Source organism: Erythranthe guttata, chromosome 7, assembly GCF_056151865.1.
Source record: "Erythranthe guttata isolate IM_541 chromosome 7, IM_541, whole genome shotgun sequence".
In the NCBI taxonomy this organism is placed as follows: domain Eukaryota; kingdom Viridiplantae; phylum Streptophyta; class Magnoliopsida; order Lamiales; family Phrymaceae; genus Erythranthe; species Erythranthe guttata.
In genome coordinates this window covers 14367028-14387095 of record NC_142539.1, presented here as the reverse complement: position 1 = coordinate 14387095, position 20068 = coordinate 14367028, and the positions used below count along the sequence as shown (strand labels likewise).

At 34.6% G+C, this 20068-nt stretch overlaps 4 protein-coding genes and 1 long non-coding RNA gene across 5 annotated transcripts; 3 read left to right on the top strand and 2 right to left on the bottom strand.

Moving 5' to 3' along the window:
* Positions 1-115: 115 nt before the first annotated feature.
* Positions 116-2177, top strand: LOC105953967 (uncharacterized). The gene has a single exon (XM_012977639.2). The coding sequence runs from the start codon at positions 189-191 to the stop codon at positions 1980-1982; it is 1794 nt and encodes a 597-aa protein (XP_012833093.2). The 5' UTR covers positions 116-188; the 3' UTR covers positions 1983-2177.
* A 3345-nt stretch (positions 2178-5522) lies between these two features.
* LOC148769782 (uncharacterized) lies at positions 5523-7432 on the top strand. The gene has a single exon (XM_088821015.1). The coding sequence runs from the start codon at positions 5607-5609 to the stop codon at positions 7401-7403; it is 1797 nt and encodes a 598-aa protein (XP_088677141.1). The 5' UTR covers positions 5523-5606; the 3' UTR covers positions 7404-7432.
* A 2580-nt stretch (positions 7433-10012) lies between these two features.
* LOC105953825 (uncharacterized) lies at positions 10013-12795 on the bottom strand. Its single transcript, XM_088820351.1, has 6 exons — positions 12293-12795; positions 11866-12066; positions 11558-11818; positions 10893-11448; positions 10325-10792; positions 10013-10024 (listed from the first exon to the last, which is right to left on the bottom strand). The coding sequence occupies exons 1-6, from the start codon at positions 12793-12795 to the stop codon at positions 10013-10015; spliced, it is 2001 nt and encodes a 666-aa protein (XP_088676477.1).
* A 1527-nt stretch (positions 12796-14322) lies between these two features.
* LOC105953822 (uncharacterized) lies at positions 14323-16281 on the top strand. Its single transcript, XM_012977501.2, has one exon. It carries the CDS (start codon positions 14391-14393, stop codon positions 16191-16193), a length of 1803 nt encoding a protein of 600 aa, XP_012832955.2. The 5' UTR covers positions 14323-14390; the 3' UTR covers positions 16194-16281.
* Positions 16282-17032: 751 nt separating this feature from the next.
* Positions 17033-18343, bottom strand: LOC148769781 (uncharacterized). The gene is made up of 2 exons (XR_016032056.1): positions 17805-18343; positions 17033-17076 (listed from the first exon to the last, which is right to left on the bottom strand). It is a non-coding gene; the product is annotated as an uncharacterized LOC148769781 (long non-coding RNA).
* Between the last annotated feature and the right edge of the window lie 1725 nt (positions 18344-20068).

The following is a 20068-nucleotide window of genomic DNA, read 5'->3' as shown; positions in this document are numbered from 1 at the left end:
GGGAAGGTAATGAATAAACAATTACTTAGTTGCAAAATTAAGAGTCAATAAAAATACTTTGTAATTATACTATTTTAAAGGGGTCTAGATGTAATTAGCCAGTTATATCCATTAAACAACAGACTCCACCTTTTTCATTTCATTTTGCACTGCAGTAGAATTTTCTTCACAAAAATCGCTTTAGGAAGATGAGGATTTCTGCAATAGCGCCTCCTATTCGTAGAGCAATTTCTGCTAAATCTTCTACTTATTACGGTATTTTTGCTGATCCGTTCTCTTTATTTTCTTTAAATTTTCATAGCAAAGATAGACTTTTTTCACCTAATTTCAAAAGAGATTTGAGCTGTGAAACTGAAGTAGATGAAGCAATTTTCTTGTTTCGCAAAATGGTGAGAATGCGGCCGCAGCCCCCCATTTTTGAATTCACCAAACAATTGCAAGTTATTGTCAATATGAAACAATACTCGGTTGCCCTCAAACTGTTCGACGAAATGCGTGAACTGGGTGCCCCTGTAAATGAGTACACGATGAACATCTTGATTAATTGTTGTTGCCTTTTGAAACGTGTAGACATTGGTTTTGCTATCTTCGGCGTCTTCTTTAAACACGGTTACGAGCCAGATGTTACGACATTCACCGCTCTCCTAAAAGGGCTCTTTTTAAATCGTAAGGTGGCCGAGGCAGAGAAATTGTTCAAGAAGCTTTTGACTTTGAAACTTTGCGAGCCTAATGAAGTTACGATTCTTACTGTGATAGATGGGCTCTGCAAAGCTGGACATGTTCTTGCTGCCCATGATTTGCTTTTGTTATTGGAAAAGAGTATCTATAAGCCCAATGTTAAGGCTTATAGTGCGGTAATTAATGGCTTATGCAAGACTGGAACGGTAGATAATGCTCTCGAGCTGAAGTCTAAAATGACTGATAAGGGAATCTCACCTGACGTTGTCACATATAACTCGATGATTCTGGGCTTGTGCGATTTTGGTAGATGGAAAGAGGTCAAAGACTTATTGAATGAAATGGTCAACCACAAGATTTGTTTAACTGTTGTTACTTTCAATATATTAGTGGACTCATTTTGCAAGGAAGGAAATGTTAACGAGGCTGAGGATGTTTTGAAAATTATGAAGCGACAAAATATTAGTCCTAATATTGTCACTTACTCTGCGTTGATAGATGGGTACTGTTTGCAAGGGAAAATGGAAAAAGCGAAAGAAGTATTTGATTCCATAACGGGCAACGGCCTTAAGCCATGCATTGTCACCTATAACTCTTTAATCAACGGGTATTGCAAGAACGGTAAAGTGGATGAAGCTTGGCGTCTTTTTCTCGAAGTTTCTTCTAAAGGTTTAGAGCACACGACAGTTACATATAGCAGCATGATACATGGATTATTAAGTCAAGGTAGAAACGCTGATGGATGGAAACTTTTCAATGTTATGGAAACTCGACAAGTACATCCTGATTTATTTACTTGCAATATTTTGTTGGAAGGCTTGTGCAAGACTCATCCGATTGCCGAAGCATTTTCATTTCTACGGGTGATGGAAGACAAAGGATTAAGTCCTAATATAATCACATACGGGATCCTGATTAATGGTTTGTGCAAAGATGGGAAACTTGAAGATGCAAAAAAGCTTTTAAACGAACTTCCTTCCAAACGGTTGAAACCTGATAATCACATATATGCTACCATTATTGGTTCACTTTGTGAAGAAGGGTTCGTAGACGAGGCAAAAGATTTGCTTATAAAAATGGAGAGAAGTGGTTGCGCACCGGATAGCATGACATACAACATCATTATCCAGGGTTTGCTAAAAAAGAAAGAGTTTGACAAGGCAATCCCATTCTTAGAGGAAATGCACAAAAAGGGATTCTTAGCCGACGCATTTACTTTGTCCATGTTAATTAATCAGTTGCAAGGATCCAAAAAAAATGATGTTCTTTTAGAAATGATGAAGAAAGTTGTGCCGAAAATGTAAATTATTTATTTTCGGCTTGTCAAGTTTAATTAGTTTTTTGGCATATTGAAATGACTCGTTGGTCATTATTGATTTTTCTTTTCTTCTTGAATTTCTATTTGGGCTTCTGCATTGTCCTCCCAATGATATTCGTGTTTCATGTTTTCGTGATTGTGGTTGGCTGGTTGTCGACTCATATTTGTATTTGTTTGCTTAGGTCTTGTTTTGTTGCCAAAAGAAGATTAGTCAAGAGAAGATTAAATAGCCTAATGAAAACCCAATTATTTTTATCGGACCTTGAAATGTCCAACGAAAAAGCTCCCTAAAATGCAAGATAACATAATTTTTGCATGTCGACCCGATAAGTTATTGGAGATATCAAACATCAAACAAAGTCCAATTATTTAGTTAATAATGGCTAATCTCCCCAACCAAACGAGGCATTAATATATTCATCAATTATTCAAAACAAAATGTGTATTTTTCAGTTCACTCTTTTGTTTCCTTACACTTGGAATAAACCTGAATTTCTCACTTTACTATTTTCTTTCATACAAAAAACAAAAAAAGGCAAGCACAAAATGAAAAGAGAATAACAAGAACAAGAATGCCCAAAGGGCAATATGGACAATATTGATATTAACCTCAACATCAGAGTGGTCATCATCATGCACGCATTCAGTTTCAGATTCTCCTAACCTTTTCGATAACTTTCACTTGAATTTTCTTCGAAGTTTCGATGTTGCTCTATCCTTATCAAGATAGTTGACTATGTTTATATGTTGCACTAAAGAAAAGGTATTCCATTACCATCAATGAATAAAGGGTAAATAGCACTTTACCCCCTTTGGTTTCAACTAGTTGCACTTAACCCCCCTTTCATATCAATTTAGGCATTTTACCACCCTGTGGTTTGCACAACGTAGGGCCGTTAGTCGAGCCGTTAAAGGTTAACGGAGTGTGTTGGAACCACGGGCTGCACTTTGACGAACAACCACGAAATTGACGGATTGAAGCTTGTACTTTATTTGCTCTCTTTTCATAGTTGATAATTAGCTACAATAATATACTTAATATAATGGAGATAGGCAAGGTGAGGCGCGGACTAGGTCGCTCTCTTAAGACGAATTTCACGACCCTTCTCTAATGAGGTGCGAAAAGGTTCCGATCATGTCGTCTATGGGATACAACAGCCCAGCCTATCTCTCCGCTGTAACTTCACCGAAATTGCACGTTCAAGTGAAGTAGAAGCTTACACCCGACACACAACAAGAGCTCAACATATGTGTATATAATATAAAGGATATATAATCTTAAGAAATATAATTTTCTCTCTACTCTCATACCTTTACAAAGCTACAAAAGCCCCCTTTATATAGTATAAAATATGACACCATAAAACCTCTATTTAATATAAAATTAAAGGGAAATGTTGAGGTTTTATGAGACAAAATAAAGTCTTTGTAGGTTTCAAAATATTGCTCTAAATGACCTCATAAATTGGTCAAAGAAAGTATTTAATAAAATATTATTTTTATTAAAAAAATCCCAACAGAGTGTGCATCTCACTCACTCGAAAATGACTTGGTTGAGTTTGTTTAACCGTAAATTAATGTTTGTACACCTTTTGAATTGGCTAAATCGCACTTTGCACCCTTAAAATATATCATTTTAGCACTTTACACTCTCGAAACAAATTAATAGCACTTTGCACCCTCGAAACACAATAATTCATGCATAATGCACCTCAAATAAATTTGTAAAGCTAAAAAATGTAATTTAATACATGTAGTCATGTTTTTTAGAATGCCAAATGTCAAATATTTATTTTATCCATCAATCAGTTTCAAACTATAAAGTGCAAAAATAAAAATACATTTCATCAACATATTTAAAAATTATATTTTTTTATCAAAATAAAATATTCTACGAAAAAAAAGTCGTTCAACTATTTTGTTATCAAGTTATCTGAAAATCATATTTTCTTCCAAATATTTTTGCCTAATATTTTCAACCATTTACAATAAAAGATCCATCGATCGAATAATTTAGTGATAAAAGCTTTTTTTCTTAGAAAATGTAGTCTTTTTATGATACCGGAGATGGAGCATGGCGTCGAAGCGATGAAGATGGCAAGTTGGCAGATGTGAAAATGCAGATTGCAGAGGAAGAACGGGGTATAGGAAGAATAGAATAGGAGAAAGAGAGAAATAATAATACGTGATAGAAACCCCCATTGTGTTATGTGTTGATTACATGGAATATATATAGAGAAATATTGCAAGGTAATAGAGTTTGACTAGGTAACTAAATCCTAACTAATCTAGGTAACCGAATCATACTAAAATCCTAATATTACAAGAGTTCCATAATATAATATTATCTAACACGCCCCCGCAGTCGAAACGTGACGAACGTGAAGACTGGACAATCACTTGCTAGCACGCTCCCGCAGTCGGAACGAATAAACTTCAAAAGTGGACACAAATCGCAAGAGGAAATATCTGCCCAATTGATAAAAGAAAAAATAATAATAATAATAAACGGGTGAGAGAAAAATAAGCAACTTTTTTTTTTTTTTTTTTACTTTTTTTTTTTTTTTTTGATAGAGAGAAGAGATGAGAGAGGGTGGAAGAAGATTGGGTGTTGTTCGCCGGCCATGGAGAAGAGAAGAGGCGGCGGCTAGGTTTTAAACCATGGAGAAGAAAAGAGGAAGAAGAAGAACGGAAAAAATAGAAAAGATACACCACCGGGGGAGGGACAAAATTCGGGTGTGTTCAGAAAAGATAGAAAAAGAAAGATATTAAGAGAATAGAGAGAAATAATAATAGGAGAAAGAGAGAAATAATAATACGTGATAGAAACCCCCATTGTGTTATGTGTTGATTACATGGAATATATATAGAGAAATATTGCAAGGTAATAGAGTTTGACTAGGTAACTAAATCCTAACTAATCAAGGTAACCGAATCATACTAGAATCCTAATATTACAAGAGTTCCATAATATAATATTATCTAACACGGGGAAGACAAACTTCTCTCGTCTATGCTTCTTTTATCTTTTATTTTTTACTTTTCGGTGTGGAGGGAGGGGGCCACCTGGAAGTTAATGAGTTCTTTTAATTTTAATTTTAATTTTCTTTGTTAATGCTTTAATTATATTTTATTATTTATTTGTATATTTAATTAGAGGTAGTTTGCTCATTTCCTTTCAAGTCAACGGATTTATCTCATTCAAGGGCCGGTGGGCTAAATAACTGAAACATAGGGAGTAATTGCTAATTGTTTTTAACACGAGAACTTATCCGACAATTAGACATTACACAGGGGGTTAAGTGCAATTAACTCGGATAAAGAGGCTTGTTTCAACATGTAAATTGTAAAAAGTTAGAAGGGTATATTAGAAATGTTACCATTTAACAGCTAAACTAGCGGCCACTACATTGTGCAAACCACAGGGAGGTAAAAGGCCTAAATTGATATGACAGGGGTTTAAATGCAATAAGTTGAAACCACATGGGGTAAAGTGCTATTTACCCATGAATAAGTGATGGTTAGCCAATTATAACCATTTCTCGAGGGAGTAGTCCAGAGCACATCAAACAACAGACTCTCTGCATTTCAGTAGAATTTCTTTAAGAAGATGAGGATTTATGGAAGAGCGGCTATTCGCAGAGCAATTTCTGCTAAATCTTCTACTTATTACGGTATTTTTGCTGATCCGTTCTCTTTTTTTTCTTTAAATTTTCATAGCAAAGATAGACTTTTTTCACCTAATTTCAAAAGAGATTTGAGCTGTGAAACTGAAGTAGATGAAGCAATTTTCTTGTTTCGCAAAATGGTGAGAATGCGGCGGCAGCCCTCAGTTTTTGAATTCACCAAACAATTGCAAGTTATTGTCAATTTGAAGCAATACTCGGTTGCCCTTCAACTGTTCGATGAAATGCGTCAATCAGCTGCCCCTGTAAATGAGTACACAATGACCATCTTGATTAATTGTTGTTGCCTATTGAAACGCGTAGACATTGGTTTTGCTGTGTTCGGCATCTTCTTTAAACAGGGCTACAATGCAAATGTTGTGACATTCAACACTCTACTAAAAGGGCTCTTTTTAGATGGTAAGGTGGCCGAGGCGGAGAAATTGTTTAAGCAGCTTTTGACTTTGAAACTTTGCTCCGAGCCAAACGATGTTACGATTCTTACTGTGATCGATGGGCTCTGCAAAGCTGGACATGTTCTTGTGGCCCATGATTTGCTTTTGTTATTGGAAAAGAGTATATATAAGCCCAATGTTAAAGCTTATAATGCGGTAATTAATGGCTTATGCAAGACCGGAACGGTAGATAATGCACTCGAGCTGAAGTCTAGAATGATTGATAAGGGCATATCACCCACTGTTGTCACATATAACTCGATGATTCAGGGCTTGTGCGATTTTGGTAGATGGAAAGAGGTCAAAGACTTATTGAATGAAATGGTCAACCACAAGATTTGTTTAACTGTTGTTACTTTCAATATATTAGTGGACTCATTTTGCAAGGAAGGAAATGTTAAAGAGGCTGAAGATGTTTTGGAAATTATGAAGCAACAAAACATTCGTCCTAATATTTTCACGTACTCTGCGTTGATAGACGGATACTGTTTGCAAGGGAAAATGGATAAAGCGAAAGAAGTATTTGATTCTATAACGGGCAACGGCCTTAAGCCATGCATCGTCACCTATAACTCTTTAATCAACGGGTATTGCAAGAATGGTAAAGTGGATGAAGCTTGGCGTCTTTTTCTCGAAGCTTCTTCTAAAGGTTTAGAGTACCTTGATACAATTACCTATACCACCATGATACATGGATTACTAAGTCAAGGTAGAAACGCTGATGGATGGAAACTTTATAAAGATATGGAAGCTCGGCAAGTAAATCCTAATTTACGTACTTACAATACTTTGTTGGAAGGCTTGTGCAAGACTCGTCAGATTTCTGAAGCGTTTTCATTTCTAAAGATGATAGAAGACAAAGGAGTAAGTCCTAGTATAGTCACATACGGTATCCTGATTAATGGTTTGTGCAAAGATGGGAAACTTGAAGATGCGAAAAAGCTTTTAAACGAACTTCCTTCCAAGGGGTTGGAACCTAATAATCACGTATATAATGTCATTATTGGTTCACTTTGTGAAGAAGGGTTCGTCGACGAAGCAAAAGATTTGCTTATAAAAATGGAGAGAAGTGGTTGCGCACCGAATAGCATGTCATACAACATCATTATTCATTGCTTGTTGAAGAAGAAAAAGTTGGACAAGGCAATACCATTCTTAGAGGAAATGCACAAAAAAGGATTCTTTGCCGACGCATCTACTTCGTCCATGTTAATTAATCACCTGCAAGGGTCCAAGAAAGATGATGTTCTTTTAGAAATGATGAAGAAAGTTGTTCCGAAAATATAAATTATTTATTTTCGGCTTGTCGAGTTTAATTAGGTTTTTGGAATGTTGAAAATGGCTTGTTGTATTATGTAACCTATGGTGGATGTCTATAGGAGTTACACAATAATTAGTGTATGTAATTAGAGGTGATAATGGTGGATGTTAAGGCCATTCATTCACTTGCAACTCATGACCTTTTGAATGGTCTTCTTGTACTATAAAAGGGAGACCATTATATGGAGTTGTAATACACTTGAATAAGAATACAATACATACACACACACACACTTGCTCTCTTCTTGTCTTTCCATTGTTTTGTAATATGTTGGTCATTATTGATTTTTCTTTTCTTCTTGAATTTCTATTTGGGTTTCTGCATTGTCCTCCCAATGATATTCGTGTTTCATGTTTTTGTGATTGTGGTTGGCCGGTTGTCGACTCATTTTTGTATTCGTTTGCTTATGCCTCGTTTGGTTGCCAAAATAAGATAAGTATAAGATTAAATAGTCTATTAAAAACCCAATTATTTTATCGGACCCTGAAATGTCCAACGAAAAAGTTTCCTAAAATGCAAGATAACATAATATTTGCATGTCAACCCGGTAAGTTATTGGAGATATCAAACAGCAAACAAAATACAATTATGTAGTTAATAATGGCTAATCTCCCCAACCAAACGAGGCATTAATATATTCATCAATTATCCTAAACAAAATGTGTATTTTTCGGGAAAATTACAATATTCTTGACTCTTTTGAGAAATATACTTTAAACAATTGAAATATTGTTTAAAAAAATAAAATATTGCTTTCGAAATCAAGATTTTTGGAATTCAAATGAAAATATTGTTTCAAAATAAAATAAAAATTCGATCAGAATAGGCGGGAAAAGAAACCTCCATTCCAATCTTCACTCTTATTTAATAATGTAAAACTCATAAATTGTTTCAAAATATTTTTAGAAGTATTGTCTAAAAAAATAATATAATGTTTTAAAACCGGAATTTCTTGAATCCGAATGAAAATTATTGTTTTAAATAAAATAAAAATTAGATCGTAATAGACGGAGTAAGAAAACTCTGTTCCAATTTTCACCCTTATTTAATAATCTAAAAATCGATACTTTTTTTCAAAATAAATTCAGAAATATTTAAAAAAAATCGTAATATTGTTTAAAAAAATGAATATAGTGTTTTAAAATTGGCATTTTTGGAAATTGAATGAAACTATTATTTTAAAATAAAATAAAAATTCGATCCAACTAGGCGTGATAAGAAAACTTCGTTCCAAATTTCACCCATATTTAATGATTTAAAACTCGATATATTGTTTCAAAATTGGAATTTTTGGAATTGACTAGAGGTGAAAATTGGAATAACGATTTATAATTCTCCAATTCCTATCGGGTTTTTTTTTGTTTGAAACGATATTATTTAATCGAAATCGAAAAATGTCGATTTTGAACCAATATTTTAAATTTTAGACTATATTTCGATTTTTTAAAAATATTTTTGAAAAATATCTTGGAACAACTATCCAGTTGACCTTTTGGGAATTCACGTGATTTGGATTTTATATTAAATTTTAATTAAAAATAATAATTATGAAAAATCAGTTTAACAAGATGCAATGCATATTGTTAAAACTTAAAAGTCCATTTTCATGTAGTGTTGTAAATTGAAGGCATGTGAGAGGCACATGTCATTTTCTATCCAACTTAACTGCAGAAATAAACGGCGGACCAATTCTGTCAAAAAATGGCATGATTAAGGACTAATACTGTAACTCCGAAATATATAGAGACATTTGAGAAAGTGGGTAAAATAAGACGAAAAATCTAATTTTCCTGTATTTTTCAGTTCACGTGAGCTTCAACATGGAATAAATCTGAATTTCTCCTGTATTTTTCAGTTCACAAGAGTACTCTTTTGTTTCCTTACACTTGGAATAAATCTGAATTTCTCACTTTACTATTTCTTTTCATACAAAAAACCAAAAAGCCAACCACAAAGCTTCAACATGAGAGTGGTCATCATCATGCACGGATTCAATTTCAGAATCGCCTACATACCCTACTTAAGTTCAAAACTTACCCGAATGATACATTTTTATGGTGAAAAATTCAGAGTTCCAAACAAACTTTACAAATTAAAAAAAACAGACTCAACTTTACATATCTCTTTTCATCCAAAAAAACTCATAAAGAATAAAATGTGGTCCACAAAATTGGAACATGACTCATGGGTAAAACCAGTGTTCTAAAAATCGGCCGAGGCAGCGGATTAATCGGTCTCCGAGGCGGCGGTCCAAAACCTTTACGATTTTAGTGTAAAGGTTTGAAATATCGGTTTTTTGCCTGTGAGACGGTCCGAGGCGCTCCGAGGCGGGTTGAGGCGGTCTGAGGCAGTCAAACCTTTAATGTTTTCACGAAATTGTACCTTACAATTCGTGGATTTTTCCACGAAATATAATGTAATGTTTCGTGAAATTCAGTACGAAATCACTAATTGATTTGTTTATTAATTAACCAATTTATTTCAGACACTCAAATTGACCTAAAAATTTAAATACAAATACAAATTGAACTAGAATTCAAATACAAATACAAATTCAACTAGATTTCAGATACAACTACAAATTGATCTAAAATTCAAATACAATACAAATTGAACTAGAATTCAAATACAACTACAAATTGAACTACCGACCAGACTTTAATTGTACTTATAAGAGTAGTCGGGGTTTGTACATTTTGAGTAAGTGCCTCAGGGTTTTAGCTCTATGGTGTACCCATGCCGAATGGATTGGTGGTAGAGGACTATTCGCGACCAAATTAACAAACATGAAATGATTGTTGTGCAATGTCACAACAATAATACATGATAAGTGACCACTGCCAAACACAGGAAGGTAAGTCATACTCCCTACTTGAGTCAAAAGTACCACTAATGCACTGTATCTGGTAGCAATGGTCAATCCCATTTCATTCATGTCCATCCAATAAGCTTGTGGACAAGGCCCTGAGTTCCAGTCACACTTGCGTATGACCTCAACGTATCCGGTACTGCCAAACATCGCCATGTACACATTAGCATGCTCGTATAACTCAATAAGCAACTCCCCTCTCACTTGCGGCCATCTTTCTTGATCCCCGTACACGGCTTGAGCAACGCACCGGTACCCACAGTTGCCATCCGCCATCACGTTAACATAATTTTGAATAAGACGAACCATAAATCCGGGCACGAAAGAATAAAAGTCGATTCTTTCATGTGCAGGTATTGTAGGGGCAACAGATTCTTGTGTGGGAATACGAGAACCACGACCTTTCATCTTCGATTGAGGCATTCCATCAGTGCTTCTCTCAACCTTTGCTTTAGGAATCTTTGCACCAGATGAGGTTTGGCGACCCTTGGAACCACAAGACAACTTAATTGTCTCCTCATCAATATGATACTGCCATCCGGAAGGGTCTTGTCGAGTTATTCTTTGGTCGTCCTTTGGTCTTAACAAATGATGGCTCGGATAGATGCAACGTAGACGGATAAACGATGCCACGCAATGAGGCCACGACATTTATCTTACTCGTGTAATTCATCTTCTTCAAATTGCAATTCAGGTCATCCATCTGTCTATCCACAATCTCCTTGCGGTTTACTTGATACTCAGGTAGCTCGGAAGGCTCAACTGCCATGGTACTCCATAATGGATGCAAGTCTGAAATGACGAACGTGTCATTATCTTCCATTTTCTGCACAATTTTGCACGCACATGGGAGCCCATGAGTATTCCAAAGATAGTGTGTGCAAATACTCGGATCTTGCATCGCCGGGGACTCCATCTCTTGATCCAATTTCTCTAATGCCAGATGCGTAACATAACAAATCAAACCCTGAAAACACGGCCATGCTGCAGTATGATTCCTTATCTTTGATGATAATGAAAAATCGCACTTCAGCTGACTAATTTGGAAATAAACTTGGTCCCGAAGTTTGCCTTGCACGTTATCCAGACCTCCGGTCGAAGCATTTAACCAACCCTTCGCTAAAGAATGAGCAGTCTCCACCCTATCCAATTACAACAACAATCAAAGCATACAAAGACAATCAAATTACAAAATAAATATTATTTTTATATAATATATTTTATCATTTAAATAACTAAAACATGTAATACCTGTTGGTGCTTGTGTTGCCAAAATGATACACATTGCGAGTATAGGCTCGAACAAACTTCTCCTTGTATATCAACCACGTATCATTCAAATACTGTATCAGTCTAGGATACCCTGCATACCGTCCAACAATTTCATTGTAATTGTAATGATACTCTTCTTCGGTTTCTGATTTCACCAGCTTAGCCCACAGCCCACGTCGAAATATTAGACATTGGTCTTTGTTGCCTCTCATAAATTTCGTCGCATTTGCCTCAACATTTCTTTTTATATGGAATTTACACAACATATGATACGAAAATGGGAAGACATTTGGCAGAGTGCTTTCAAAAGACCCAACTCCATGTCTATCGAGATCGCATTAGGTTCGACACCATCTAGCAACTCTTTCAAACAATTCAAAGTCCACTCGTAGGTGTCTGCATCTTCATGCGACATAAATGCAACAACAATTGTAAAATTCCTCCCAACTGGAGTTATCCCAATTATTTCCAAAAGAGGCATAGCATACCTACAACAATGTTGTTGTTACATATTTAAACAATACAATACATTAAAACACAATAATCATAATTTAAACAATCGTAATTTTTACTTACTTATTGGTTTTGTATGTGCAGTCCATCAATATAACATACGGGAACAGCCGTAGTAACTTAATAGATTCGGGACATGCAAACATAATATATGTAATCGTGTTGCTCGTTTAACTATCGACGCAATGCCAATATCGATACTCGCCTTGTTGAAAGTTATGCATCATAAACTGAATAACAATCATGCCCTCCATTTCCTCAGATTTAATCTTGGCCAACTCATTGTAAACATGCTTCATAGAGGTTTGTATCGTCGGATCATCTTTCATCAATCTATCCATGATTAGCTTTGGCTTCACATGAGAATTTCGCAATTCTTTAATTCTTGCTTTCTGTTGTGGAGTTATACGACTAGTCGTACCTTGTCTATGAGGAAACAATGCCGGACGATGAGTATGCCTGCCATCGCTGACAGTCAACCGCCATAATTCATCAAACCTTGACTTTTTGCCAATCAATTTGAACGGACAACCATATTTTTTTGTTCCAGTGTTTCTAGGATCTTCCACATCGATATTCGTTTGTCGACCATGTCCGTATTTGTCACACGTCAAGTACTGTGCATTTTCCCTTCTAGACTGACAAATCAAACGGTGACAATGACTAACTGCAGTTGCTTTGGCCCACTTGATTAATTCTTCCATACTATCGAACACAATATCAACTTGGAAGAAGTGAGAGAAATCTTCATATTCATTTTGATCAAAAACCGAGGGATCAAAATACAAATTGTCTTCATATGGCTGTGTAAATAAAAAAAAGTTAGATACTTGCAAAAAAAAAAAAAAATTACTAGGTATTTCGTGTAAAAGTACACGAAATTAATGTATACATTTCGTGTAGTAATGCACAAAATGAATAACAAAACAATTTACTGCTGTTTCGTGTGATTTTACACGAAATAAGAGGTATAATTTCGTAGTATTGTATACGAAATGACAGGAAAACACGAATATGGTGTTAATTTCGTGCAAAATACCACGAAACGACTTGAATAATTTCGTGATATTCTACACGAAATGACTGAAAATCGAAAAAAATCACACTAAAACGTAATTTTTTACTTCATTTACGGGATCATGTTGGCCATCTTGATAATCGTTGGGTTTTAACTGATTTCTACGAAAACAAATCACGATCTACAAAAGTCGAAATATTTGGATGTTGAGAGAATTTTGTAAAAGCTTAAAGTGTTTTTTGACAAAGGAATTATTTCGCACTGTAGCTGGAAAAAACCGCATTATGAATAGTAAACCCCATGGAGTTTTAAGTGACCAGTGCAATGAATTACTATGTCCAGGTATGATCGTGCAATTATTATTTTTGTTTGGAAGATAAAGCGTAAAGCGGCCAACATACGGAGGTAAAGTGCACTTATAATACATAACCTCTATTATTATAGTAGAGGTCTAGGGTTTGAATCATGCCCCTCTCCCTACCTCCCAAATTTGCAACAGGGTTTAAATTTCTAAATAAATAAATAAAATAAGGGGATGACTAAAACAAATCCCAATTTTTTCTCACTCAAATACCAAAAAAAATAAAAATTGAATTATAAATAGATAATGACATAAATACCCTTAATGAAAATAAATACCATACAAATATTAAAAATCTCATTTTTCTTCCTTCGATACCAAATACACAAAACCCTTCAAACCCATCTTCTTCTTCACAAATCCCTCAATCTCTTCCTTCTTCTTCCTCACAACAAACCCTTCTAAAAAATCTCAAAACTAAAGAAATTAAAACATCACACAACTTGTAAAATGGAGTCAAATGACAACGAAATGATAGTTTACGACTAAGGATAACACATTAAGGTAAGTATCGTTGTCTTTTTTGAGCTTTGAAGTCGATTTTGAAGGTTTAATTTTTTTTTGAAACCCGCCGGCAATTTTGGACACATACAGGTCGATTTTTTGGTCAATTTTCGATACCAACGTGTCGAAAAATATACTTAGAAAAAAAAACAAATTTCGACACATACCTGTCGAAATTTCTCCGAATTTCAACAGGTATGTGTCAGAGAACACTGCAATTCTTTTTTTTTTTTTTTGGAACAAGGAGGACCAAAAGTGAAATTGGGCCAAAAATGAGGGACCAAAGTGTAATTCTCGCTACTAAAGAAAGTCTTCCATTTCACGAGGGAGTATTGTCTAGTCAGCACATCAAACAACAGACTCTCTGATGCCTTTTCTTTTCACTAGAATTTCTTCACAAAAATCGCTTTAAGAAGATGAGGATTTATGGAAGAGCGGCTATTCGCAGAGCAATTTCTACTAAATGTTCTACTTATTACGGTACTTTTGCTGATCGGCTCTCTTTCTTTTCTTCAAATTTTCATAGCGTACGCCTCAAAGATAGACTTTTTTCACCTAACCTCAGAAGAGATTTGAGCTGTGAAAGTGAAGTAGATGAAGCTATTTTCTTGTTTCGTAAAATGTTTAGAATGCGGCCGCAGCCCCCCATTTTTGAATTCACCAAACAATTGAAAGTTATTGTCAATTTGAAACAATACTTGGTTGCCCTTCAACTGTTCGACGAAATGCGTCAATCAGCTGCCCCTGTAAATGAGTACACGATGACCATCTTGATTAATTGTTGTTGCCTTTTGAAACGTGTAGACATTGGTTTTGCTGTGTTCGGCATCTTCTTTAAACAGGGCTACAATGCAAATGTTGTGACATTCACCACTCTTCTAAAAGGGCTCTTTTTAGATGGTAAGGTGGCCGATGCGGAAAAATTGTTTAAGCAGCTTTTGACTTTGAAACTTTGCGAGCCAAACGATGTTACGATTCTTACTGCGATAGATGGGCTCTGCAAAGCTGGACGTGTTCATACTGCCCATGATTTGCTTTTGTTATTGGAAAAGACGATCTATAAGCCCAATGTTAAGGCTTATAGTGCGGTAATTGATGGCTTATGCAAGACCGGAATGGTGGATAATGCACTCGAGCTCAAGTCTAGAATGATTGATAAGGGCATTTCACCGACTGTTGTAACATATAGCTCGATGATTCAAGGCTTGTGCGATTTCGGTATATGGAAAGAGGTGAAAAACATATTAAATGAAATGGTCAATTGTGAAATTCCTTTACATGTTGTTACTTTTAATATATTAGTAGACGCATTTTGCAAGGAGGGAAATGTTAAGGAGGCTGAGGATGTTTTGGCAATTATGAAGCAACAAAACATTCGTCCTGATATTTTCACATACTCTGCGTTGATAGATGGGTATAGTTTGCAAGGGAAAATGGATAAAGCGAAAGAAGTATTTGATTCCATAACGGGCAACGGCCTTAAGCCTTCCATTGTCACCTATAACTCTTTAATCAATGGGTATTGCAAGAATGGTAAAGTGGATGAAGCTTGGCGTCTTTTTCTCGAAGTTTCTTCTAAAGGTTTAGATTACCCTGATACAATTACCTATAGCACCATGATACATGGATTATTAAGTAAAGGTAGAAACGCTGATGGGTGGAAACTTTATAAAGATATGGAAGCTCGGCAAGTACATCCTAATTTATATACTTGCAATATTTTGTTGGAAGGCTTGTGCAAGACTCATCAGATTGCCGAAGCATTTTCATTTCTACGGGTGATGGAAGACAAAGGAGTAAGTCCTAATATAATAACATACGGTATCCTGATTAATGGTTTATGCAAAGATGGGAAACTTGAAGATGCAAAAAATCTTTTAAACGAACTTCCATCCAAAGGGTTGAAACCCGATAATCACATATATGCTATCATTATTGGTTCACTTTGTGAAGACGGGTTCGTAGACGAGGCAAAAGATTTGCTTATAAAAATGGAGAGAAGTGGTTGTGCACCGAATAGCGTGACATACAACAACATAATCCAAGGCTTGCTGAAGAAGAGAGAGGTTTACAAGGCAATGCCATTCTTAGAGGAAATGCACAAAAAGGGGTTCTTAGCCGACGCATCTACTTCTTCCATGTTAATCAACCACCTGCAAGGATCCAAAAAAAATGGTGTTCTTTTGGAAATGATGAAGAAAGTTGTGCCAAAAATGTAAATTATTTATTTTCGGCTTGTCAAGTTTAATAAGTTTTTGGTATATGTCGAAAATGGCTTGTTGGTCATTATTGATTTTTCTTTTCTTCTTGAATTCCTATTTCCTTTTTCCGGCCACCAATTAAAAGACTGTAATATTTGCATGTCGACTTGGCTAGTTACTGGAGATACCAAACATCAAACAAAGTCCAATTATTTAATTAAACGAGACATTAATATATTCATCAATTATCCAAAACAAAATGTGTATTTTTCACTTCACTCTTTTGTTTCCTTACACTTGGAATAAACCTGAATTTCTCACTTTACTATTTTCTTTTGGGATAATTGGATGGACCCCCTTAATTGGAACTTATACGGGTGAGGATCCATATTGTTAGATGATTATATTTATAGGTCCCTTGACCAGTAAAAATAATATAAATTAAATGTGTATTTTTCACTTCACTCTTTTTTTATTTTTGCAGTTTTGTGTATATGATGTGTATTTTGCTTCAATATATTTTACACTTTACTATTTTTATTTGTTATTTTACGTTGTTGTTTTAATACTTTGTTACTGTTAATCTTAGTTCAGTAAATGGCAAACTTCAAACATCCATTCATGGTGCAAACTTCAAACAATAAAACATCTTTTTATAATGCACATATCAACCAACAAGCATCAATTTCTAATAAATATTATGGCAAAATTATGTTTGCAGAGTGTATTAACAAAACAAACTTTGCAATTTCAATAAATATAAATAGGGAATTGCAAGATGAATGTAATCGGGAAGACAAACAATAAACTAGAACATATTCGGCTTGATTCGATCGTTGCTTTCCTCCTTTTGAAGACTCCGATGATTCATTTACTTTTCTCTCCCCCTTTATCGAATCAACTGTTGAATTAATAAAAACAATTGCACACCATGTTAGCCCCTATATACATCAATTGCACATAATTACATGCAAGGTGTATTTGGTAACAGAAAGTGCAAATTGTAATTTCAAACACTACCCTTCATTTTTAAAATCACAACATGCCTAAGAATACAATGGCAGGGCAGGTTTACAAAGTTAATACGACACTAAAACGTAATGAAACATGCAATATTGAAAAGCACATTTTATATGCAAAATACAAAATAAACAGCAAAGTGCAAAATACACTACCCTAGAAACAGCTAAAATGCAAAACAAAAAACAAAAGCGTCGAATATACATTGCAACCGACACAAGAAATTAAATAATACTAGTTATCTTCCAGATGCAAGATTTTTTTTTTCACCCCTAGAAGCTTCAAATAATTGAGTATATTTTCCATCCAAACAAGTTTCATCCTAACAGCAAAATGAAAAAAAGAAAATGATACAACACAAAAGAAAATCAGCAAATTCAAAACAAACAGTGAACCAAAAGAAAAATTCAAGAAAATAATCAGTGGGTCCAAGAAACATAAAAAGCGACAGAAAACCAAAAAAATAAAGCAATCAACAGCAGAACAACAAAACTACTGGTTTAATATAAAAACACAAAAAATTAAAATACAATCGACAAAATAATTTCACATAAAACAGCAAAATCAAAACCAGCAAAAAAAGACCTTTGCAGAAAACAAAATGATTACCTGGGGTCGTAGACTCCAAATCTTGTCTTTCACTTCATTCATAAAAAAATCCATTGCATTCCGTCAATGAATCGCGATTAAAAAAAATACAAAAAAAATGCAATATATAGCAAATTACCTGTACGTTTTTTATTTTGCACCATCTTCTCGGTTGTGTGTTCTTTTGTTGCGGTTTGCAGACTTACAAAGTTTCCATCGATCTCAACAATAAGGGGCTAGGGTTACAGAGTTTGCGTTTAAAGAACTGAGGGAGAGGTTTTATCACGAGATTTTTTCGCCTCTATTTTAGCTTAATAACTGATTTGGTGGATAATTAAATTTAGGAATGGAATTTTTCTATTTTACTGAAAGGCTAAATCGGCCAAAAAGAATAGTAGGGGTTATAGAAATATAAGACTTATGACTTGGACTAGCACTAAATTACCCCTTTTCTTTTATACAAAAAAACAAAAAAGGCAACCACAAAATGAAAAGGGAATAACAAGAAAAAAGAATATCCGAAGGGCAATATGGACAATTCAACTACGGTTATTGGCTTATCTCAGTTATTGCAATATGTAAAAAGTGTATTTCAGTAGCAAATGTTGAAAAAAAATTAAATTTTATTCCATGAAGGTGAAAATTCAAAACTTGCATCAACATTTGCATTTCACAGTAAAAATAAAAAATAAACATAAATACCACAAGAGATATCAAAATGGTGTTTGTTTCACCTTCCTTTTAGCTCTATACAATTGGTGTCTGCTGAACAAGAGTTTACAATCTTTTTGCACAATAGTCATCATTGACTCAATTAGCCATTTTGGATCGGTCCTGATTGTACTTGTTGGCTAGCCACTTAGAAGTTGCACAACCAACTTTCTCTTGTTAGGATAATACACCGAAAGCCTCGTTTTTATCTATTTAAAGAATCAAAGTTTTTATAAAGTGTATTCATGTGTGTTTCTAGTACTTTTAATTAAATATTAATTAATTATTAATTAATTAAACATACAAGTCTATTATTCCAATAGTATTCGAAATAGTGTACTACGACACACAAAAAGATCATTTCGGAAGTTTGTTTAGAATAGGGAAAATTACATCTTATGTTCCTAAACTATACCACTAAAAGGATTATTGTCCTCAAACTTTTGCATCCACGAAATATATCCTCAAACTTACCAATTTTTAACAATTTGTGCTCCGCCGTTAACTTTGCCAGTCAAGTTAAACAGAATGTCACATGTGGCACACATGATGTCAACCAGGCTTACACCCTACATTGATTTCGCTGATTGAACATGACGTGGAGTGACACATCATTCTCACCCTATTTCAATATGAAAATCCCTAATTTCTCATTACCTAATTCACTGAACTCGATCCGATAAACCCCAACCCCGAATTTCCTGCAGTAATCTTCAAATTGAGGTGAAATTCGGCATTAAAAAGATCGTCTAACCCTAATTTCGCAAATAATCGAATATTTGTGGAACTGAAACATCGCAATCGACCACCAATCTTCGATTTTAGTAAGTTTCTTCAAAGTTCTTATCTTTGAACTTCGGTTTTAGGAATTTGGGATTTGTTATGGGTTTCTAAATTTTGAATTATGTGTGATTTCGTACAAGATTGAAGATCTAATTGTAAATTGGGAGTGTGTTTACGGGATTGAAAGCAATTTTGAGATGTGATTTTAGGGTTTCAGGTGTGAAAAGTGAAGTGAGAATTGGGGATCTGAGAAATTTTAGAATTGGGTTTAGATCGACAGATTTATGTAGGGTGAATTCGGTAAGGTTACCAAACATTTGGCACAATACCGTGTACCTACCGTATATTGCGGTATTGAAAAACTTCATATCGTTACCGTACCAAAAAGTTCGGTATACCGTTATTTTAATGGAACAACTTGATATTTATTAGGAACTTGATTGTACTTAATAATTATTACATACAATAAATACTTTACCAATCTATACATACGGGTAGGTAAAAAAAAAAAAAAAAAAATCATACATCATATATAATAAAATTAGTTGGCAATAGGGAACATAAAAGACAATTTAACAGAACATATATGTTCAATTACAAAATTCAACTTGGTGTTGGAAAAAAAAATGCACTACCACTAACTTAAGGTAAAAATAATTGTTGCCATTTATAAGCTTCTATGTAAACAAAATAGAATTACAAAAATTAATCTCTAAAAAAATATATTAATCGGATTAAAATGTAAATTGCGGTACGGTACGGTATTACTGTGGTATTAGAAATACAATACC

Coding starts and splice junctions, on each gene's coding strand:
- LOC105953967 (XM_012977639.2), top strand. CDS start 189: ATGAGGATTTCTGCAATAGCGCCTCCTATTCGTAGAGCAATTTCTGCT.
- LOC148769782 (XM_088821015.1), top strand. CDS start 5,607: ATGAGGATTTATGGAAGAGCGGCTATTCGCAGAGCAATTTCTGCTAAA.
- LOC105953825 (XM_088820351.1), bottom strand. CDS start 12,795: ATGGAAGAATTAATCAAGTGGGCCAAAGCAACTGCAGTTAGTCATTGT. Junction 12,067..12,292: donor CATAACTTTCAACAAGGCGA/GTATCGATATTG, acceptor ACATTGTTGTAG/GTATGCTATGCCTCTTTTGG. Junction 10,793..10,892: donor ATCTATCCGAGCCATCATTT/GTTAAGACCAAA, acceptor TGTGGTTCCAAG/GGTCGCCAAACCTCATCTGG.
- LOC105953822 (XM_012977501.2), top strand. CDS start 14,391: ATGAGGATTTATGGAAGAGCGGCTATTCGCAGAGCAATTTCTACTAAA.